This window comes from Schistosoma mansoni, chromosome 1 (genome assembly GCF_000237925.1).
Source record: "Schistosoma mansoni strain Puerto Rico chromosome 1, complete genome".
NCBI lineage: Eukaryota > Metazoa > Platyhelminthes > Trematoda > Strigeidida > Schistosomatidae > Schistosoma > Schistosoma mansoni.
Genome location: NC_031495.1, coordinates 39,389,291 through 39,413,800, shown reverse-complemented (window position 1 = coordinate 39,413,800; position 24,510 = coordinate 39,389,291). Strand labels below are relative to the sequence as shown.

Sequence of the window (24,510 nt, the reverse complement as noted above, 5' to 3'; positions counted from 1 at the left end):
TAGTATTCCTCGACCTTAAGGCGGCATTTGACTCCGTTGATCGTGAGGTTCTATGGCAGTGTTTATCACTGAAAGGAGTACCAAAGAAGTACATTAACCTTATAAAGGCTCTCTACTCGAACACAACTGGTCGAGTTAGAGCCTATGGCGAACTGTCATCAGAATTGGTTACCTCAAGTGGAGTTCGACAGGACTGTCCACTCTCCCCATTCTTGTTTAACTTTGTTGTTGATATGCTTTCAAAGGTAACACTTTTATCATCTGAATCTCCTGGAGTTGAACTTTTACCGGGAGACTCACTTGTTGACTTAGAATACGCCGATGCCATAGTTCTATTTGGTGAAGACGCTGACAAAATGCAGTCTTCTGACCACTATAAGCAACAATACAGGCGTCTTCAGGATGCGATTGTCCCCCTCGAAATACAAAGTGTTACTTCAGGATTGGGTTGCATCGACACCCGAACTGATGATAGGGAGTGAAGTAGTTGATTGTATCAACCGCTTCACGTATCTTGGGAGTCCCATCAGCCCTTGTGGTCTGGTGTGTGACGAAATCTCAGCACGGATACTGAAGGCTCGTCTAGCTTTTGCCAACTTGCGTCATTTATGGTGCAGGCGAGATATCCGTCTAGCAACCAAAGGACGGGTTCGCTGTGCAGCAGTTCGTTCCGTCCTACTTTATGGTAGTGAAACATGGTCGGTAAGAGTAGAGGGTATTCGTAGGCTGCTAGTATTCGATCATAGGTGTCTCTGAAGCATTGCTCGTATATCCTGGGACCACCGGGTAAGTAATGCAGTTGTTAGGAAACGGGTACTAGGTCAGAATGGCAAATCGATTGATGAGGTATTGAAACTTTATCAGTGGAGATGGCTGGGACACGTGTTACGTATGCCCAACCACCGACGTGCGGTGTTTTATGGTGTAGGAGTAGGGTGGAAAAAAGCTAGGGGCGGTCAGACCAGAACGTGCACAAATCCATGAAGTCACTGACAAGTGGACTGAGCCATGTTGGTAGGTGTAGACTACCTGGTTGGGATCCGCGAGATGATAACAACTGATGGTTAGAGACCTTGAATGACATGGCTCAAGATCGTTTGCAATGACGAAGGTGCATCCACTCTTTGTGCTCTGCCAAATTCTAATCCTCTGAATTCTTCATGTCCCTATTTTTTTTATCTTTTCAAATTTATTTCATTGGATTATATTCCTTGAATAACATCTTCAAACCCTGATATTTTGGATTACTACTTCTACCACTATGGGATTTGAATCGACAATTGCATCTCTGTGCTAATGTGGTATGGCAACTCGAACTGATGTACGTACGTACGAAGTTCTACGTTTTGACTGACTGACTAATGTCACTCAAAGCCACTGCTTTAATCCTGGAACCGTCTTACTCTCTCTCTACCAAATTCTAATTCTCTAAATTCCTCATGTCCCTATCCTTTCTCTCTTTCCAAATTTATCTCACTGTGTTATACTCCTTCAATAACATCTTCAAACCCTAATCTTTCACATAATGCTTATACTCTTACTACTTCTACCAATATGGGATTTGAATCGATAACTTCATCTCTGTGCTAACGTGGTATGGCAGCTCGAACTGATGTACGTATGTACGAAGTTCTACGCTGTGACTGACTGACTTACTCTCTTCACACTAATCGCGATCCATTATGTTTTTGCAACTGACTAGTCAAGTACAAAACCTAAAGCCTTTCTTGTTTTTTTTTAGAACAACTTGATTTATATGACCATCGCTAACAGATAATATTTTGGTAGTTATGTTTTCACTGTAATAGGAAGCGAGGTGGCCGGTAAATTGATTCTCAATCAAGTTGGTTGTCTACATTTCGAATTAAAAAATGTCTAGTGATTTTACCTTTTATGCTACGTAAATAATATTCCGTTGATTATTTTAGTCTTATTTTTTGTCTTTTAGAGTTCAGCGGATCCATTTTTCGCACATTGTCGTCAACATACTGATAAGACAGTTGCCCGACACCGTCGCCGTAATTTCTTAACAGCAATGCTTAGGCTAAAGAAGTGGCGCTCGAATAGACAGTTGACTTTACATGGTTTAGATGAAAAAAAGTCAAATGTTTCTTGTTTGAGGGATGCAACTATGGTGGACCCTCGCATTCAGCGTAAACTTGAGCATTACCGCAAGCTCTACAAGGACGTTTTGCGTAATCGTGAAAAGCCATACGGTATGTGTCTGAGTTATCTATTACCTTTTGTATCAAATTGCTACTCAGTTTCGCTTTATTTTCCAGATACAATTTAAACAGTTTCTGAATTTTTAACAAACTAATTAAAAATAGACCATTATCAGCTTGACATATATTGTTAATAAGATATTCAGTGAGTTACTCCTCAAACTATTCAACAAGTGTTCTTTTTAGCTTTTATGGGACGGTTGATCCTGAAGGCCCATGTTTCTGTTTGTGGCGTTTAGTCCATTCAGTCAATCAGCTACAAGCGTAGGACCAGGCACATATGAAGCATCTGTCCAAGTTGCCATACCTCATTAGCACAACAAGATGAACACCAAATTCATAGAAGTGTATATTAGTTATACTTATCGAAATCGTTAAATCAAATAGCTTTGCATATTAGTTCAGAGTTCGTAACTTTGTTTAGTCAATCGACTGAATGGCCTATGACTAGTTATCTTATATGTATTTGTCAGAAACTTTCTGGCTTATTTGAATTTTGGGTAAACATGAGAACACTAGTGTCTACCGTAAACTATTTCTACAGTATAGCCCAAAAACAGGCTGCATATTTCCCCATATTATTTAAATATTTTCGCATGAAAACAAAGATGTTTATCAGAACATCAGAACACATAGAAAACTTACAACTTCTACGACAGCTTAGTAAACTTGGGACCTGAATTTTAGACAAATTCCAGTTAAAGTCCAAATTTCCGTATTATTGTGCGGGGCGCACGTTAATTATGGAAATGTAGATGTAGTTCCGAGACAAATAATTTAATAAAGTTTATGATGACCAGTTACGACCAATTAATTTGCTCTGTGATACTAAGCACGTGACCAAATAATTGGTTTTATGTCAGGATATGCACCACACTTTTAGTATTAAAACCAAAGATACTACCGAGATTTATAAACAGAAGTAACTTTTTCATCGTCAGAATTTTAACGGGTTGATCTGCCATAGGATTCACTTGTTGACTTCAAGTACTCAGATAGTTCTCTCTGGTGAAGACGCTGATAAAACCCAGTCTTCTGACCACCTTGAGCAACATTACAACCATGTTTCAGGTGCGGTTTTCCCCCTGCAAGTGCGAAAATTTGCTCCAGGATTGGCTTGCGTCAGCGCCAGAATTGATGATAAGAAATGGAATGGTTGGACGCATTAACCGCTCTACTTGTCTTGGATGTCTCATCAGTGCTAATGGTCTGGTGTCTAACGAAATCTCAGCACGAATTCGAAAAGCTCGACTGGCTTTTACCAACTTGCACCGCTTGTGGCGTAGACAAGATTTCCGTTTGCCAATGAATGGACGAGCCCCCAAATGCCCTGGTACGGCCGAGAGTGGGGAGAGTCCGCTCTCCCTCTCTAAATGCTCTCACATTGCCACGCGAATATATAGCCTCTGTCAGGGAAGTCCTACTCACTGCCTTCTCGTGGCGGGGGTGTTGTTTACGAAATTGAGAGGACGAAAAGCGAATATCTGGCGCTTGAACTGGGTCGGTGGACACGCAAAGTTCACCTAGGGGAGTTGGAAAACCCTGATTCCAAACCAATAGTGTACATGGGCTCCAGTATCCTGAAGGGACAAATGGCGTATGAACCAATCGCTGGTCACCGGCTACCATGGGACTGCATCTCCTCACGATGCTCTACTGCCTTGTGGACTAGACCTTCAGGTCAAAGGCTCGGGGTGTGGCCCCCTAAGAAAACCACCTGCTTCAGTCTGGGCACCTGGACAGTATCACAGCCCTCACACAAATCAAATGAGATCTGTGTGGCGCAAATGTATCTGGTGCTTCCTTGTACCAATATTTATGTTTAAATAAATAATAGAGAAGAAAATATTCGTGGGTTACTAGTACTTGAACACAGGTGTCTACGAAGCATTACTTCTGTGTTTCGGGACTGCTCAGTAAGCATTACCTGGGTTAGGAATAGAGTACTGGGAAAAGATGGCAAATCGATAGATGAAGTAGTAAATCTTCATCAACTAAGGTGGTTGGCATGTGTTACGTATATCCAACCACCCCGTACTTTGACGGGTTATGTTATCTGTTGTAGTAGTAGGCTGTAAGATATGTAGGGGCAATCTAACCAGAACATGAAACCAGTCCATGAAGTTATTGATAATTGGACTGAGTTAAATTAAAAGGTGTAGACCGTCTGTTTGAGGTCCGTGTAACTGTCGTAATCGGTCGCTAGAGATCCTAAATGACGTGGCTTAAAATTGTTTGCAATGGCGCACGTGCATCCAATCTTTGTCTTCCGTCAGATTTTAAGCTTCTGAGTTCCTCATGATTGTTTTTGTTTCACTAATTCGAATTGTATCTTTAATGCCTAATCTTCTCTAACATAACTAATATTGTTCCTACCTCTGCTAATTTCGGGTTTGGTCCAACAACTTCATCTCTCTATGTTAATGGAGTGCATCAATTTGAATCTATGTACATATGTACGTGGTTCTATCTTGCGTTTGACTGGCTGACTAGTCGAAATTCAAACTACTAGGATCCGAAACCCTTACTTAAATGCTGAGTTCTCAGACCAATCTTAGCCGTAACCTAATTTAGACTGTCCTAGATGAAATAGTGTTGTAATCTGACAAAGGAACCTTGAAGTCTTCATATGCATATATTATCTTCTGATTTATTCCAAGATCACCCTCATCTAAACTATCTAATTATATTTATAGTTCCACTTGTGAAAACGCCAATGTTTTTGGAAACCTCTCCTGTTGCAATGAGAATGTTTGTGTTAAAGGCTAAAGCTCTTAATCTACCTATTGAACTATCAAATCATATGTCTAACGCAGATTCATCAAAAGGTCCAACACCTAGTTATCCAGTTTTCACTCCAGATTTCGTATCTTATTTCTTAGGTGAGTTCTTCATTCCAGAAATTTTTAGTATTTATGTACACAACAGTCTGATAATCTGTTTACTTCGTGTGACTTTCGTTGCAACCTTGATTCTTTTTGTTTAGAGCGTGAAAGGAAAATTACCGAAGTTTCAAAACTTATTGCTACCTTACAAAATACGCAGCGTGAACTACAAATATCAGATGCTAGTGCTTCACATAGTTATAATTCGGTAAGATTTGTACTATATTGCAGTAATTATTCATAATTCAGTAAGCCCGAAGTCGAAATTCGTCATAACCTTGTGAATTTTTTTTAGGTTTCAACGGAGTTAGAAAAATTAAACAGTAGCCGTGGAAGCTTGCGTGCGAAATTCGTCCATATCATAAACTCTCTCCGTAGTTTAATTCCGGTTAGTTTACACTTCTAATCCTTCCAAGTTTCACTTACTATAATTTCTCGTAAATGAATTTTTTTCATATCTGCTGATTCTATTTATATACGGCGTGTAGACCGGGGACTTAGCGGTTAAGGGATTTGACTTTTAGTCACCAAGTCATAAGTTTTGACCATGATCTACCTCGTTCTGGGCAACAAAATAGTATTACCAGTCCTAACGGTGTGGTTTTTACTCAAGCACACAAATATGTACCGGGTAAACAAGTTAGTGAAAATAAAATTCCAATAAACACGCGGGGTTAGGCAGGGTTGCTCACTCTCACCATTCCACTTCAACTTTGCGGTCGATGACGTTCTGGAAACAGCTCTGATGGATGTAGGTAATGGTTGTGTGGATCTGTTGCTTGGAGAAAGACTTTTCAACTTTGAGCAGGCGAATGATATTGTCTTACTGTGTGATGGTACCCAAGCCATGCGATCCGCACTTACTAAGTTGGCAGTTAGTGTCTGTATATATGGTATGGGCTTTGCACTTCAAAGTGCAAAGTACTTTTACAGGACTGGCAGGACCCTGATCCTGCGTTCACTTTGGGTAGTGAGCGGATAGAATTAGTCGAGAAGTTCGTGTATCTGAGTATTCATTTATTTGAACACATAAATATCGGTACAAAGGGGCACCAGATACGTGTGCGCCACACAAATCTTATTTGATTTGTGTGAGGGCTGTGATACTGCACCGTTGTGATGTTAGTCTGGCTGTAAAAGGTCGTATCCAAAACGCGTTGGTGAGGGCAGTTTTGTTCTATGCTTGTGAAACCTGGCCTCTCCGAGTTGAGGATGTTAGACGACTCTTTGTGTTTGACCATCGTTGTCTTCGAAGGATTGCTGACATCCAGTGGCAACACCATGTTAGTAATTCAGATGCTCAGAATCGTGTGTTCGGGCAGCGACAATGATTCAATTGCTGTCGTTATCTTGAAACATCGTCTTCGGTGGCTTGGACATGTTCTACGAATGTCGTCCTAGAGAATTCCTCTTCGTGAGTTATTTGCCGATGCTGAGACTGGTTAGGAAAAGCGGAGAGGTAGTCAGTGTATGACATGTCGTGATATGAAGGAAAGTTGCAAAGGGCTGGCTTCTGTTGGTCCTTCACGACTCCCTGGCTGGGGTCCGAGAGATGGTGCAACACAGTAGCTAGAGACGTTATCAGACATGACTGAGAATAGAGGCCAGTGGCGATCCTGCTGTTACATTTTTTTACTTCATAAAAAATGAACATAACATTTTTAAGTGGAAGAATTCTCTCTGGTTATATTTTTGCTGAGTGGACTGTTTCTCCCATTATTATTATTGTTACTATTATTATTATCATTATTATTATTATTTCGCTCTCATACACTAATTTCTGTTCGTTGTTCTTTTATTATACGCGCTTCACATTGAGGTGGTGGAGACTTTTAGCTCAGGTGGATGATTTTGATGGAGTTTTGTTCTCTGAGCTGGATGGTTTGGTCTAGGAGCTTTCACCCTTCTTCTGAACGTCGCCACCAGCACAAACCTCAGGTAGAGGTGAAGTGTTCGAATTTCTCCACATGTGGCTCACAGCTTATCCTGTAGACCTCGATGTTGATTGGTTCTTGTTGATCTTAAACCTGTCGTTGGGATTCCTCAGCAGTGCGCATCCACGATCCCGCCTCGCGAGATTCGAACCCACAACCTATCAGTCTCGTGCGCGAGCTCCTAATTATATATTACAGAGTTAAAACTCAGTAACGTGGATAAGTTTAAGCACCAAGCGTCTGTCGAATGAGCTTTTAAGGGATGGAACCTATCAGATCCCCATGATGTCATGTTTGTATCACACAATATGATTGACTCTATTATAACGACTTTCAGATGACAGGACGTGTTGAATGTATCGTATTATGACATAATTATGGTCTAACAACTTACAAGTTCTCTTTTTGGTGATTATGCTTGGTTTTTATTTACGTCAATAGGAACTAAAATGTTCGTTGGAATTAGAAACTATCTTAGCAGAGCCTCGCCGCCTTCCAGAGACGGCTAGTTTTGACCTGAGCTCATTATCTAATCCAGTGAACTCCAACAAGACCGTCAAATTCGGTTCTTCAGCAGTTATTGCTGCCTCAAAGCGTAGAGGCAACCGTTCATCTCCATGTAAATTGCGAAAAGCTTCAAAATCTGAGGCAGTTGATCAAAATGCAAAGTCACTAGACATTTCAACGGCTTCACACCCTGAAAAGTGTTCAAGTATTGTCACATATGAATCAGAAAATGTGATATTAGAGTAAGTTTGTAAAGTTCTTGTTCATCAACGACTTTTAAGTCTAGTTTAAAAAAACATTTTTGAATACTTTATTATGTAAACTAAGCTATATTTATAACATAGGGGTCAAGCAATATGAAGCACTGCTAGGTTGTATCAATCTGTCTAATATTTACGAGTCTCATTGGTTGGGACCCTGGCGATCACACAACTCATTCATCGTGAGCCTAAATTTTGCACTTTTTTAGGGACTATAGATATTCGTCCCCCATTCACTGACGTTCTTGTATTTTGTTTTCTTAGATGATTTCCTTTCTTCGTAATGGTAACTAATCTCTCATCCATGTTCAGTTTATCTTCTTTTTAACTCACAGGTTACAGTATGGTGATACTGTATTCAGATTATGCTATGTTGTAAACTTACAAAAATTGAACATCATGTGCAATTTTCGTAGAGAAATAATTTCATGAAAAACACAGAGATAAAAACGATTCATCAGGTTTGAGAAACTTTACTGCATTGCATAGCAATTGTCAGCGCTTTCGTTAATTCAGCAGTAAATCACGTGACGATTTACGTGCTTATCAAAATTGCAACTGATTTTCGGCATCTGAATATTATTGTATTGATTTGAATGATCAAATTATTTTTTCGAAACATTCATCATTGATCGTTCTGCACAGGACAAATATTTTTCATGTCTGCACATTAGATTTATCGTTACTTTTTCAGTAATCCTCTTAATATCTTTAATAATCGTTACATCGTTTGTGTTAGTAACAACCTACCACAGCGTTTTCTCTATTTGTAATAATAATGCAATCTTACCATAGTCAATACAAATTCAAGTTAATCAACGTTATGTTTGCAGCTATACGTAAAATGGTTGACATTTTTGTGCTTGTAATCAGTTATCAAATTTTCTTTGAAATTCTTTCCAAACAAATAAGCGTTTTATGCAACTGACTGCCGTTTATTAAAGACTTATACAAAAACTCATCCGTTGATTTTTATTATATTATTTTTATAGGTGTATGATATGTCACGGGCTTCAGGATCAACATTTAATTACAAGTTGTGATACATGTGGAAAGGCATTTCATTTGGCATGTCTTGATCCTCCATTGCTACGTATGCCAAAACGTAGTAAACTTTACGGTTGGTAAGTCTAATCTCCTTTTTTTTCAACTATTTGTAAGCTCTGTGGTCTGTCATCGCTTCTGACTACAACAAATTATGATATATGCGTCCTACACTGTTTGTTTCTTCACATTTTATCGTCATTGTCATTATTTCCCTAGGCAGTCGATCATTGTTTTAGTCTTCTGACCACTATAAGCAACAATACAGGCGTCTTCAGGATGCGATTGTCCCCCTCGAAATACAAAGTGTTACTTCAGGATTGGGTTGCATCGACACCCGAACTGATGATAGGGAGTGAAGTAGTTGATTGTATCAACCGCTTCACGTATCTTGGGAGTCCCATCAGCCCTTGTGGTCTGGTGTGTGACGAAATCTCAGCACGGATACTGAAGGCTCGTCTAGCTTTTGCCAACTTGCGTCATTTATGGTGCAGGCGAGATATCCGTCTAGCAACCAAAGGACGGGTTCGCTGTGCAGCAGTTCGTTCCGTCCTACTTTATGGTAGTGAAACATGGTCGGTAAGAGTAGAGGGTATTCGTAGGCTGCTAGTATTCGATCATAGGTGTCTCTGAAGCATTGCTCGTATATCCTGGGACCACCGGGTAAGTAATGCAGTTGTTAGGAAACGGGTACTAGGTCAGAATGGCAAATCGATTGATGAGGTATTGAAACTTTATCAGTGGAGATGGCTGGGACACGTGTTACGTATGCCCAACCACCGACGTGCGGTGTTTTATGGTGTAGGAGTAGGGTGGAAAAAAGCTAGGGGCGGTCAGACCAGAACGTGCACAAATCCATGAAGTCACTGACAAGTGGACTGAGCCATGTTGGTAGGTGTAGACTACCTGGTTGGGATCCGCGAGATGATAACAACTGATGGTTAGAGACCTTGAATGACATGGCTCAAGATCGTTTGCAATGACGAAGGTGCATCCACTCTTTGTGCTCTGCCAAATTCTAATCCTCTGAATTCTTCATGTCCCTATTTTTTTTATCTTTTCAAATTTATTTCATTGGATTATATTCCTTGAATAACATCTTCAAACCCTGATATTTTGGATTACTACTTCTACCACTATGGGATTTGAATCGACAATTGCATCTCTGTGCTAATGTGGTATGGCAACTCGAACTGATGTACGTACGTACAAAGTTCTTTGTTGTGACTGACTGATTGTTCTAGTGTTAAAATCTATTCTTTATATTTAGTTTCAATTAAATATACGGGGCTTTAATTAGGTTTTAAGATGCAGCCTTCTAAGCATTAGAAACACTACTTGATTCTATAAAGTGGAATAGTTGAGTTGCGGTTTTAAACTGTTCCTGCAGTTAAAAGTCATTTGTTCAAACCGTTACTATATTCTCGCTACTAGATATTGAGTGCTGACTTATGTTTGGTGTCCTCTAATTTTATGTAAAAAGTTATTTTCGTTATTATCTCGTTTACGTAGTTTAATGCCTTCATTGCATACGAGGTTTGTTGAATTAACCAACTATTACCATGAACCTTCTTACAATTTTATTCATGTGTATCAAATACATATTTAAGAATGTAGGATGAATATAACCGGACTTTCAAATTAGTTAATTTATTTTTATATATTATGACCTTTAAGGCGGATTAAACTCAGTGATAACCAGTGTATGATATCAATGAATAGCAAAGTGATAGCTTATTTCTCCAAATTAAGAATTTTGGATGGTGGTTCAGTGCAGTATTATTTCTTTGTTAGTAAAATACTCAGATCTCTCAAAATTTAAAATATGCCTTAAGATGTCCTTGATGTAGATAGGATTCAATGTATTTCTATTTTCACTGCTTTATTTTCAAAATCAAGAAAATATCTAATTCTTTATATGCTGTTGTGCATCAACTTTATTTAGGCTTACTTACTTACTTACTTACTTACTTACGCCTGTTACTCCCAATGGAGCATAGGCCGCCGACTAGCTTTCTCCAACCCACTCTGTCCTGGGCCTTCTTTTCTAGTTCTTTCCAGTTCTTGTTCATTCTTCTCATGTCTGTCTCTATTTCTCGGCGTAATGTGTTCTTTGGTCTTCCTCTTCTCCTTCGACCTTCAGGATTCCATGTGAGGGCTTGTCTTGTGACACAATTGGGTGATTTCCTCAAAGTGTGCCCAATCCACATCCAGCGCTTCTTCCTGATTTCTTCCTCCGCTGGAATCTGGTTTGTTGTCTCCCACAGTAACTTGTTGCTGATAGTGTCTGGCCATCGGATCCGAAGTATCTTGCGTAGACAGCTGTTAATAAACACTTGTATCTTCTGGATAATGGCTTTCGTAGTTCTCCACGTCTCTGCCCCATACAGAAGAACTGTCTTGACATTTGTATTGAAAATTCTAACCTTGGTGTTGGTTGACAATTGTTTTGAGCTCCAGATGTTTTTCAGCTGTAGGTATGCTGCTCTTGCTTTGCCGATCCGCGCCCTCACATCTGCATCTGATCCACCGTGTTCATCAATGATGCTGCCCAGATATGTAAAGGTTTCCACATCCTCCAAAGCTTCCCCGTCAAGTGTAATTGGATTGGTGCATATTGTATTGTATCGGAGAGTCTTGCTTTTCCCTTTGTTTATATTGAGACCTACTGCTGCTGAGGCTGCTGCTACACTGGTCGTTTTCTCCTGCATTTGTTGTTGCGTTTGTGATAGAAGAGCCAGATCATCCGCGAAGTCTAAATCGTCAAGCTGCATCCTGCCTGTCCACTGTATCCCGTGCATTCCTCCAGATGTTGACGTCTTCATAATCCAGTCGATGACCAGGAGAAAGAGAAAGGGTGAGAGTAGGCAACCTTGCCTAACACCGGTCTTTACCTCGAACGAGTCGGTGAGTTGTCCTCCGTGGACGATTTGGCAGTTTAGTCCATCATAGGAGTTCCGTATGATGTTGACTATCTTCTCAGGCACGCCGTAGTGTCGAAGAAGCTTCCATAGTGTCGTCCTGTCCACGCTATCAAATGCCTTCTCGTAGTCGATGAAGTTGAAGTAGAGTGATGAATTCCACTCGATTGATTGTTCCACAATGATACGTAGAGTTGCGATTTGATCTGTGCACGATCTATCCTTACGAAATCCAGCTTGTTGATCTCGAAGTTGAGCGTCCACGGAATCCTTCATCCTGTTTAACAATACTCTGTTGAAGACTTTTCCTGGTATTGAGAGGAGAGTGATGCCCCTGTAGTTGTCGCACTTGCTCAGATCGCCTTTCTTTGGTATCTTGATGAGAAGTCCTTCTTTCCAGTCTGTTGGTACATGTTCTTCGTCCCAAATCTTACTGAAGAGGATGTGGAGTATCTTGGCAGTTGCTGTTACATTAGCTTTCAGTGCCTCTGCCGGGATGTTGTCTGGTCCCGCTGCTTTGCCACTCTTGATTTGTCTAATGGCCATGCTGATCTATTCAATTGTTGGTGGGCCAACATCGATTGGGAGGTCTGTGGGTGCTGTTTCGATGTTGGGTGGGTTCAGTGGAGCTGGTCGATTCAAGAGTTCCTTGAAGTGTTCTACCCACCTGTTTCGTTGTTCTTCAATATCGTTGATTACTTTGCCTTCCTTGTTTTTCACTGGTCTTTCTGGTTGACGGTAATTTCCAGCAAGTTTCTTTGTTGTATCATACAGTTGTCTCATGTTTCCCTCTCTTGCAGCCTTTTCCGCTGTCATCGCTAAATCTTCCACATATTTACGTTTGTCGGTCCTGATGCTCCTCTTCACTTGCTTGTTTGCCTCTGTGTATTCGGCTTGTGCCTTGGCTTTTTCTGCTCTTGTTCGGCTGATATTGATTGCTACCTTCTTGTTCCTCCTTGCTTCAATTTTATCCAGTGTACCAACAGTGATCCATTCCTTGTGATGGTGCTTCTTTTGGCCCAGAACCTCCTGACATGTTGAAACGATTGCCTCCTTGATACCTTTCCAGCTGCTCTCTATGGTGGTTCCCTCTCCATTGAGTAGGTCATGAAAGGCCTCGAACCTGTTGCTGAGGGCTATGTTAAATTCGTTGAGTTTGTCAGCATCTCGAAGAAAGGCCGTGTTAAACTTTTGTGATGTTGTCCGCGCCAATGTCCAGTGCTTCTTGAGTTTTAGTTTCATCTTGGCAACCAGCAAATGGTGATCGGATGCTATATCAGCTCCTCTTCTGGTTCTCACATCCTCCATCGTCCTCCTGAACCTTTTGTTGATGCAGACATGGTCGATTTGATTTTGTGTAGTGTGATCCGGTGAAATCCAAGTGGCTTTGTGTATGTTTTTGTGTGGGAATATGGTGCCACCTATGACCAGTTTATTGAAGGCACATAGGTTTGCAAATCTCTCACCGTTTTCGTTCCTTCCTCCCAGTCCATGTTGTCCCATGACGTCTTCGTATCCAGTGTTGTCCTTTCCAACCTTGGCATTGAAATCTCCCATTAGAATGGTCAGGTCCTTGGTTGGGCACTTCTCGAAGATTGACTGCAGCCTATCGTAGAATTGGTTTTTAGCGTCTTCATCGTAGTCGTTGGTCGGCGCATAGCATTGGATGATGTTCATTGTAATGCCCTCTCTCTTTGTTTTGAAGGAGGCTTTGATGATCCTCGGTCCATGAGATTCCCATCCTATAAGTGCATTTTGTGCTTTTCTAGACAGCATCAGTGCCACTCCTTGTGTATGTGGGGCATTTTCTTCTTCATGACCGGAGTATAACAGAAGTTCCCCTGAAGACAGTCGTTGTTGTCCAACCTGCGTCCAATGTGTTTCACTGATTCCAAGCACTTCCAGGTTGTATTTCATCATTTCCGCAGAAATTTGGAAGACTCTGCCGGTCTCCCACATTGTCCGGACATTCCATGTACCTATAAAAAATTTAGCTCTGGTTTTATTTAGGCAGTGCTCATTTTGTACGAAGGAGGTTTCTTCAGTCCCGGGAGCTGAGACAATTGATGTAAATGCTCCACGACAACTTCGTCGTTCCAGTGGTATACCATCTGATCGAACAACTTGCGTCAAAACTGAAGATCTCAAACCAGATGTTGATCCAATTTCTCAAGTCTCTGGTTACCCTGTTATTCCTGGTGAAATTAAACCGTCTCCTACTCGCGAACCTGTTTCAAAAACACTTCGGAGAAGTCACCCGCTTGTTAGTTCAGCACCTTCTTACCAGGGTAACTTTGGAAATCCTGTTAAAAATGGTAAGAGGACGTCTAGTTTGTCTTCGAAACGTATATCTATGTCCGCCAGTAAACAAACAAAAAGATGCGTAAGTACTGATAGTAGTTTTATTTATTTGTTTTTTTTACATATTAAGCATAATTTATCTTTTTAACTGCTTACATGAATCCACATACCTTAATCTTAGAATGTAAATCAGTGACAAATCGGTTAGAGCACTAAGGTTTTACCGAAGTGATTGAGGGTTCGAACCACACTTCCTCTACCACAGTTCGTTTAGCCAGCTCGTGTCACTGATCCGTATGTAAATACTGTCACTCAAAGCCGAGTACATAAACTTAAATAATTTAGGTTATTGTTATGAATTCTACTTGGCAAAGTATGTTAGTTTGCAAACTTACTAAGAAATCATCGCTAATGGTTGTAATGTAACAACATAATCTCGATGAAGGTTCCAATTAGAATACTGAAGACTATTAGGGTTAGGCTTTATCTGTCTTGAAAATATCGAAATAATGATAGACAATATAGTTCGTGGTTGAAAAAAAACATGATTCAGTCAAATAATTGATTTCAAGTTTATAATAAATTACTAGTCGAGTAGAGAGCATGTTACAAGAGCACTTCTCGATTGCTCCAGGCTAACACCAGGTAGGTTTGTCTATTCTCCTTGTCGTTAGCCATAATTATATATTTGGTGAGTTATTGCTCTAAGTAAAATAAAACTATTGTTTGAAATGAAGATGTGATTAGTTATTTTGTGAAAGTTGTGTATTATTTACATATTTATTTTCAATAACAGCGGTTGCGAAGCGCTTGATTTTCAAATAACTCTACTTTAGTTCTGAGTATGACCTCATCTAATTTGATTTATACACCTGGATAACATTATCACTTGATTTCATACAATAGATTCGGCTGAAGGCTTAGAAAATAAAACTACTAGTTACTGAATCAGATTGAATTCAAATTTTTAAGAATTACTTCACTTAAAAAATTTCCTGTCCCAATGCGAATATTCATATAAGAAGTTTATTAAAAATTAGATGGACAGTTGTTTACGCTAACTAGTACGTACAGCTCAAGCCAATATAGCACCACAAAAGAACTGTGTTAATATAAGCAAAATATCTAACTGGCGAACAAGATGAAACGGAATTAATAGATTTTAAAAGATAAAATCTTAAGGAATTTTAAAGTCATTGGAGCGCGGTAGAGCTCAGCTTTTAAAATTACTGAGTTGTAACATTTCAAATACCTTGATCACAAACTTGAGAAGTTCTCCACATTTATTACGCCAACTCCATTAATTGATATTTAGAAAAGCCTGTCAATAATTATTGAGCCAGTACAACAGAATCATCCACCCTCTCAACTGAATACTATGTAATTTATACATACGTGAATTTTTAAAAAGAAATAATTGGAGATAATATATCGCATTGAGTGAAATTTTACAAATTCTCGTGTCTAAATACATGACTGTGAAATTCACAAAATTGGAGCTTAAAAAGTTTCAAAAAAAGAACCTTATGTACTCAAAATAAAATGACAGTTTAACCAAACATCGATATTTTAAGTTTTTTTCATATTATAATTTATTAGAACGCTCGGCAATAAATTTGTTTATACTTTTTATGTATATATTTTTAAAGGTTTCATCTCAGTTGCCTTTAGAAAAGGATGTAAAAATTAATATTGGTTGTAAAGTTTCTACCAGTCCTTCAGTAGTGATGACCCATGTTTGCAGTGCTGATTTTGATCAGGTAAATATATACATTTATTGCTCATTATTATTAATACTGTCCATAATTTTGTCTTAATGTTTTCTGGTTGCTTAAATTGTTCAGCCTGTACCCAACCTTGCGTTTTATATGTTGACCTCAGGATATTGTTTACACGTAATAAAATGGTACCATCGTTAACCACATTACTTCTGAGACTTACTTACTTACACCTGTTACCCCTCCTGGAGGAGCATAGGCTACACACCAGTATTCTCCATCTAACGCTGTCCTCGGCAATCCTTTCCAGTTTTTTTTCCAGTTGTTATTCATCCTTTTCATATCTGCTTCTATTTCCCGGCGTAATCTGTTCTTTGGCCTTCCTCTTTTCCGCTTTCTTTCTGGGTTCCAAGTTAGGGCTTGCCTCGTGATGCAGTTTGGTGATTTCCTCAATGTATGTCCTATCAACTTCCAATGTCTTTTCCTAATTTCCTCTTCAGCTGGAAGCTGGTTTGTCCTCTCCCACAGAAGGCTGTTGCTAATAGTATCCGGCCAGTGAATGTTGAGTACTTTGCGTAGACAACTGTTTATAAATACATGTACCTTTTTGACGATAGCTGTAGTAGTTCTCCACGTTTCAGCTCCGTACAGTAGGACTGTCTTGACGTTCGTATTGAAGATTCTTACTTTGATATTAGTTGGGAGTTGTTTTGAGTTCCATATGTTCTTCAACTGCATGATTGCTGTTCTTGATTTGCCAATCCTCGCCTGTACATCTGCATCAGACCCTCCTTATTCACAAACGAAGCAGTCCAGGTTCGTGAAGGTATCTTTTACAGAGTTTTGCCATCGAGTGTGACTGGGTTGGTGTTTTCTGTGCTGTATATTAAGGATCTTGCTTTTCCTTTGTGTATGTTGAAGCCTATTGATGCAGAGACTGCTGCTACATTAGTTATCTTCGTCTGCATTTGTTTGTGTGTATGGGATAGGAGGGCTAGATCATCTGCGAAGTCCAAATCGTCTTTCATTTGATTCTGAGATGTCCATTGTATTCCATGCTTCTCCTCAGATGTCAAGGTTTTCATAATCCAGTCAATCACCAGAAGAAAGAGGAAGGGAGAGAGTAGACAGCCTTGTCTGACTGCGGTCCTTACTGGAAATGCATCTATCAGCTGTCCTCCATGTACGACTTTGCTCTGTAGTCCGTCGTATTGTGTTGTGGTCTACTTGTATCCACATAAGTAGTATATGGTGATGGTCAGACATAGAATGTATTTTGGCAGAAGATCGATAAGGAACGAACAGAAATGAAGCGCAATCGGTACGAATATGCATGAACAATGAAATCAGAGAAGACGGACTGATATTTGCAGAAGGAACAGTTAAGATTGAAACAATTGATTGTTATTTTGCAAATAAACTGTTTACTGTATGGTTATCAGAATTTAGTAAGATGGTCTGTAATTTGTGTTTTAATACATTCGATTGTCCCCAGTCGTGTTCTTGTTCACAACAGTATGAGTTCTGGATAATGTTGACAATCTTCTCAGGAACTCCAATTACTTCTGAGAGCTACTTATTTATTCATTTAAACACATAAACATTGGTACAAGGAAGCACGCAAATTATTCGGTTTCTGTGAGTACTGCATTACTCTCGGGGCGTCCAAACCGAAGCAGTTACTAATTAAACACTGGAAGCAATAGTTGGAAAAAGGATAAATTAAATGGATCAAGAATGGGAAGTAATATAGACTTTGAAAAGTTGGCGGAAAATAGTGAATGTCTCTGCATCACTGTGACCGATGCTCATCCATGTTACCAAACACTTCTTGCTACTGATCACGGTTATTGCAATAAATACGTCTCGAACAAATGTTAGATTTTGATTATCTATGGTCCATCTATGAGTTAGTCAATGTCATATACATATCATATAAACTATTACATTAAACCTGACATTCTGCTTCTTCATTGTGCAGAATAGATCGGTAAATTAATCTGTCGAATCGTCAGTCGAAAAATTTAAATATTTTACAACATACAGTAAAATTAAACAACACCTTAAATTAGAGAAAGATATAACTGTAGTTAGGTGTACGTATTTTTTCGAATCGTTACATAAAATGTGATGGTTTAGTATATTATCTAAATTCTTATTTTCTTTTTCAAAAAAATGCAATTAAAAATAGTTTAAATTTACTGATGAGACTGAAGATGATCCTATGATTCATGCTGGCGGTGGTAGCTTAAAGAGCAAATGTGAATCTGATGAAGAAATAGCTCATCTACGTTCATCGAAAGGTAATAATTTCATCTCATTCTACTTCATATCGTCTTATTTTTCTTTTGTAATAAAATTATATTTACTATTGGGATCTCACTAAAATTCAGTAGTCTCCACAACTACGCTCTGATAATATTCTCTGTTAGTTAAATTCCAATGGATTTCAGGCATCAACAGTCAATTTACTCGATATATATATAAAGAGAGAAGGAGAAAGTAAAAATAAGTTTCTTATTGTATATCTCAATTAGATTAACTTGATAAAGCCCTGTTTATTGCTTAATAATAATTTGGCTAATTGATGACGATCACCGGAAAATGAATAAAGCGACACTGTTTGCTCTCATATATATGGATTTTACCTGTGGATTATTCACTGCAAGGAAATCGCTTTTACCTAAGGTTCCCACTTCACAATTGTTATATCTAGAGCCTTGATTCTTAATATGCCGCGAACTACTTGACTACTTGAACGATAGAACCCGCAAACGTCGCAAAAGAGAGAAGACAAAGACTGGTAAGCAGGAAGTTTATTGCCCCAAACAATGTCAAAATATAGCACAGAAATCTCGTGTATTTATAGTTTTTGGCTGAAAGTAAATTATCATTTAGGTCAACCAATAAGCACATAGGTATCAAACTAATCCATCCAATGGGGAAGCTCCACGTTGGCATTTCTAGAACATTCCCCTAGCCCTGATTGGATGGAATGTCTGCGGCTCTTCCTGGGCTTCCTAGAGCCTCCTCGACTTCACCTGTGGACCATCCTCACACCTCCCCCCTTTAAAGTCTGTTGTATAAGTCCTTTTTCTCGGATCCACCTGGAATTGAGTTACCGCGATTCTCTTGCGACTCATTACTCTCGAAGGTTGTGTTGCCTTGCTCTTGCGTCTTTTATCTTTTCTACCTTCGTGCGCCTGAGTGCATTTTGGAGACGAATCCATGAGCAAATGAAATGGAAGCCGGCTTTGTGGCATCCATGTTCTGCCATCCCTTCGAATTTGATTGATGTGTCTTATACAAGTACCGACATTTCTTCGGATTAAATACAATACACTTCCAATTCGACGTTCTATAATACCTGGTTCCCACCTTTTTCCACCTTGATACGATTTAACGAGTACCCTTTCACCCACCTTGAAGCTACGAGTGACCATATGGTTTCCATTCGTGGGTTTACTTGTCTTTCTAGGTGGCAACATACTGCTAAAGATTGTTCGAATTTTCCTTCCGAACATACACTCGGCTGGTGACTTACCTTCGGGTACTGCCGGATTGGGGGTAACTCTGTAAGACAAAAGGAACTTGCTGATTACTTGTTCTGGGATGGCCTCTCCTCCCCCTTTAACTAGAGCTCGTTTTATAGTATCCACGAATCTTTCTGCTTGGCCATTCGACTGAGGATGGTACGGGGGAGACTGTAGATGTGATATGCCATTTTCAGTGCAAAACCGTTTAAAGACAGATGACATGAACTGGGTGCCGTTGTCAGTCACTAAGATCTCAGGAACCCCAAAACAAGCGAACAAACCTGTCAATTTTCTTATAGTACTCTCTGACGTCATTTTCGGCATGTCGTATACTTCTGGCCATTTCGTGAAGGCGTCGACAACAACCAAGTAATTTCTGCCTTGTATTGGGCCGGCAAAATCAGCATGTATTCTTTGCCAGGGACCGTCTGGTTTTGGCCATGGTTGCGGTTCAGCTTTATTTGGGTTCTTTGCGGCCTCTAAACAGGACGAACAACTGCGACATTTTTGCTCCATATCATGGTCCATTGATGGCCAGTATGCGTAGCTTCGAGCTAACGCTTTCATCTTATTGATCCCGGGATGGCCGCTGTGGAATTGTTTCAGAACCCTGTGGCGTAATGTTTTTGGAACAACAATTCTGTCACCAAACATAATACATGAGTCGACCATCATGAGTGAGTCTCGCCGGCGGAAATATTGTAGCATCTCACTTTGGAAACGACGGTTCGGCCACCTGGTTAGGAGATAACCACTAACTTCTCTCAATGTCTTGTCGTTTATCGTAGCTTCTTTGATAGCTTTGAAAGTGACTGGTAAGCCATCGACTGCGTCTTCCAATACTCGATGTACTTCTGCTTCCGTCTCAATTGCTGCTACCAATGTATCTTCTTCATGTTTTACTCGCGAACCAATCAGTCTAGACAAAGCGTCTGCTTGTCCGAAATCAGTAGTGGGCTGGTACTTGATCTTAAAGTCATAACCTAAGAGTGTAGTTCCCCACCGTTGCAGTCTGTTTGCTGTGTATACCGGGATACCTTTCTTCGACCCAAAAATGGCTAACAATGGTTTATGGTCAGTTAGTAGGGTGAACTGGCGTCCAAATATCATCTTGTGAAACTTTTTTATGGCAAAGATAATCGACAATGCTTCCTTTTCGATCTGACTGTAGCTACGTTCTGCTGTAGTTAATGATCTAGCTGCATGCGATATGGCTTTTTCAGATCCGTCTGGCATGATATGAGAAATAACTGCTCCAATGCCATGGTTTGAAGCATCTGATGCTACTACAATGGGTAAGGATGGGTCATAATGGGTGAGCAGCAGATCCGAGACTAGTATTTTCTTGATTTCCTCGAAAGCGGCTTGACAATCCGCAGACCAATCCCACTTCACATTCTTCGCCAGAAGGTTATTTAAGGGGGCACGCAGGTGATGAAGGTTAGGAATAAAAGCTCCATAATGACTAACTAGTCCCAGAAAGGATCGTAGTGTAGGGACGTCCGTAGGTCTAGGCATAGTTTTCACTGCCTGAGTATTCTCTGGATCTGGTCTTCTGCCATCTTGATCGATTATAAATCCGAGGTAGCTTACCTTTTTCATACAAAAGTTACACTTATCTGCACGCAGTCGAAATCCATATTCGGCTATTCGCGACAGCACCTGGTCGGGCTTCTTTTCTAAGTCTATTTTATCTACTCCCATAATTATTATATCATCCAGATAGGCTGCAGCACCTGGAACATCCTGTAGCATAGTATCCATCACTTGCTGAAATATAGATGGGGCCGTTCTGACTCCAAAAGGTAGTCGATTATACCTGAATAGTCCCTTGTGTGTGTTTATGGTGAGCAGATTTTTACATTCATCAGCAACCGGAATTTGTAAATAAGCTTCCGATAAATCTAACTTTGCAAAGAGCTTACCACCATTCAGCTTAGCAAATTGGCGGCCTGTTTAAACCTCTGGGCTACCTGTTCTTGTAATCTAGATATTTCAACAATTTATCTAGTTTCGTTTGTTTTAATATATCATTATGCCTATTAATCGCACAACCTATTCAGGTGCGTTTCTGAAAAGTGTAAGACCTTTCGCCGTAAAGGTAACAGAAAGCCTAATCATAGATATCGTGGTTGCTGGCAATATGCAGCGAGAAGAATGTACATTATCCAAATGTCGATTAACTGGGCTGCTAACTTCTAACTGGCGATTACTCAATATTTATCGTCAGGAAGGACGAAGAAGTAAGAAACGGAAACTTGTTGAAGTACTTAATGCTGAGAATTCTTTATTGTACCAAAAATATAATACTGAATAAAGCTCATAATAATAATAATAATAATAATAATAATAATAAAAGATCTTCAGGTAGGGGTAGTGGATACTGATGAGTTTCTAGGGCTTCGTTTAGCCCGGTTGAGTAATCAGCACATAAAAGGATGCTACCATTAGTCTTCTTTACTACCACTATAGGTGCAGCCCATTCTGAGAAATTCACTGGCTCAATGACACCCAATTTTTGAAGTCGTTCTATCTCTTGTTCAACCATCGGTAGAGCTGCGTAGGGCACAGGTCTTTTGGGTCGAAAAACGGGAGTAGCACCAGGTTTGAGGATTAACAAGGCTTTGGCCTTCGTACATTCTCCCAATTCTTCTTTAAAAACGTTGTGATGTCTTTGCGGCACGGTACTTTTCTGGTTACACCTTGAGGAGTTGTCAATAGTCACTCGTCTGCAGATGCTATTAATAGAATGATCTGCTAGCTTAAGAGTTTCTATTAGATCAAGTCCCAATAAGTCTAGTCCTGGGCTTTCCGTGAGATATACTTTCACATTCTTCTGTACATTCCCTTTTTTAACTGGACAGTATATCTCTCCAACAATATTTAACTTTCCTCCAGATGCACTGTGTGCTAACTGAGTTGTAGGGAGCACCAAGGGTTTGCCAATATGACTCCATGTTTTGCGGCTGATAAGTGAAATATCTGAAGCAGTGTCAAGCTGTAGACGGGCACGGCGTCCATTAATCTCTAAGGTCACATATTTTCTTCGATTATGTTCTGTGCTGGTATGTGCTACCATTATTCTATTGGTTGATGAACAATTTTTACGTCTTCGGTAATGAACACTCGATGAGCGACGGTGCATCTTCTTCTTACAACATGTTTCTTTATGTCCTTTGAGCTGACATCTAGTGCACCGGTAGTTTTTGTATGGGCAGAACCTTTTGTAATGCAGCTCTCCGCAAAACCAACATGCGGATGGAGGCTTCTTAATGGTTGTGTTCTGCTTTTGCATATAGGAATCTTTCTTCCCACTTACTGCCTGTACATAAGGTAGTCGACCATTATTTTCTACCATTGAAGTGTCATGCTTCAAGTTCACCAGACGCTGACATTCAGTAGTCACCTCTTGAAGGGTGATATTTGGACACTGTTCAATTTTGCTTAGAATTCTGGTTCTAATGTCGGCGTCTTCTGAAGATTGTAAGCTGCATACGAAAACAAGACATTTGAATTGGTCTTCTGTCATTGCTGATAGTTTAAAGCGCTCACATTCGCGATTTATTATGCTAGCATGTTGCACCCAGTCATCATTGCCGGCTTTTACTATTTTCAAGCACTGATATCGAATATTGAACAAGGAAGACTGTTCACCGAAAATTTGCGACAAAATTTTAACTGTTTCTTCGAATGAAATGTCTCTTGGGTTCTTGGGCAGAATGTAATTAGTATATCGTTCATGTTCAATGGTACCCAGCTTTCGTAGTAGCACCCTGACCTTGGCGGCATCATCAAAAGTTTCTAGGTCGACATTAAATACATCTTCATATTTCTTGTACCAAGATTCGAATGTTACACCAGCAACACCATCAAAATGAAATTCGTGAATGGAATCAATGATACAATCAGCATGCGATTTGGCAGAAACATATGTAAGTCCATTCTTATTGAGGTTCATCTGCTGGGTTAGTTTTTCGAGTATGCGCATCTGGAATTGTTCAAGCCGTTTTTCATGGCGCTCTAGAAAAGCTTCAAATTGGTCAAAGGTAATAGACATCTTGATAAATTAACCCGTCGCCAGTTGTTATGTCTAGAGCCTTGATTCTTAATATGCCGCGAAACTACTTGACTCTTTGAACGATAGAACCCGCAAACGTCGCAAAAGAGAGAAGACAAAGACTGGTAAGCAGGAAGTTTATTGCCCCAAACAATGTCCAAGTATAGCACAGAAATCTCGTGTATTTATAGTTTTTGGCTGAAAGTAAATTATTATTTAGGTCAACCAATAAGCACATAGGTATCAAAATAATCCATCCAATGGGGAAGCTCCACGTTGGCATTTCTAGAACATTCCCCTAGCCCTGATTGGATGGAATGTCTGCGGCTCTTCCTGGGCTTCCTAGAGCCTCCTCGACTTCACCAGTGGACCATCCTCACATCTACTAAGACAGGCTCGCAGTTTATATATGTAGCACAAACTGTACCCACTACATATGTTTTACATTATTAATCGACATTTGTGAATTCATTTATCATACAAGGCTATCTTTCAGTGCAATACTTATGTTAAAATTTACACAACGTACTCCTTCATGTTTTACTTCGTTCTTAAACATTTACAGACATACATACTACATCTTCACCAACATCTTTCTGATATTCTCATCTCTCTTTTTTGACACTTTCACCGATCTTCACGATACATCCACTTTTCTGTTAGGCTTAGGTTTTAATTTCTGGAATTCAGTCCTCGACATTGATTTTTTTCACTCACTTATATTTCCAGAATTTTGTTCATTCCATCTGCTATACGCAACTTTCTTATTATGCCACAAAAGAACATAGAACCCCCTCCTTCTAGACGTTTAGCCAAACTTACGAAAACAACACAATCTAACACTGCAACGAATAATGGCGAAACTAGTCATTACAATTTTATAACTGACCACACACCTAACGTCAATATATTTGAACCTTGCAAACCATTGCAAGCATGTATAGCAGTAGACGATCTAGAGCATGTTCCACATACGTCAAGCATAAAACGTAATCTGAATTGTTAATAGACACCTGATTGCACACTTAGACCTGATAGCCTTCTTGGCCGGCCCCAATATGTACATTATTCTTTTATCACATGTTATACACGATAACGGTGAGAAGCTTTTTTGCACTTCCA

The 24,510-nt window shown here is 39.8% G+C and overlaps 2 protein-coding genes across 2 annotated transcripts; both read left to right on the top strand.

The window, feature by feature from the left end:
* Positions 1–2,035: 2,035 nt before the first annotated feature.
* Smp_196800 (putative phd finger protein) lies at positions 2,036–19,374 on the top strand (the record flags this gene model as incomplete). Its single annotated transcript, XM_018794368.1, has 10 exons — positions 2,036–2,216; positions 4,922–5,107; positions 5,212–5,318; positions 5,406–5,498; positions 7,486–7,793; positions 8,804–8,935; positions 13,787–14,159; positions 15,727–15,837; positions 17,987–18,098; positions 19,274–19,374. The coding sequence occupies 10 exons, from the start codon at positions 2,036–2,038 to the stop codon at positions 19,372–19,374; spliced, it is 1,704 nt and encodes a 567-aa protein (XP_018648788.1).
* A 3,510-nt stretch (positions 19,375–22,884) lies between these two features.
* On the top strand, positions 22,885–23,481 carry Smp_185320 (hypothetical protein). The gene has a single exon (XM_018794367.1). It carries the CDS (start codon positions 23,219–23,221, stop codon positions 23,399–23,401), a length of 183 nt encoding a protein of 60 aa, XP_018648787.1. The 5' UTR covers positions 22,885–23,218; the 3' UTR covers positions 23,402–23,481.
* The last annotated feature ends 1,029 nt before the right edge of the window (positions 23,482–24,510 follow it).

Excerpts from the sequence above, each read along its gene's own strand:
- Smp_185320 (XM_018794367.1), top strand. The coding sequence starts at position 23,219 with ATGGAATCAATGATACAATCAGCATGCGATTTGGCAGAAACATATGTA.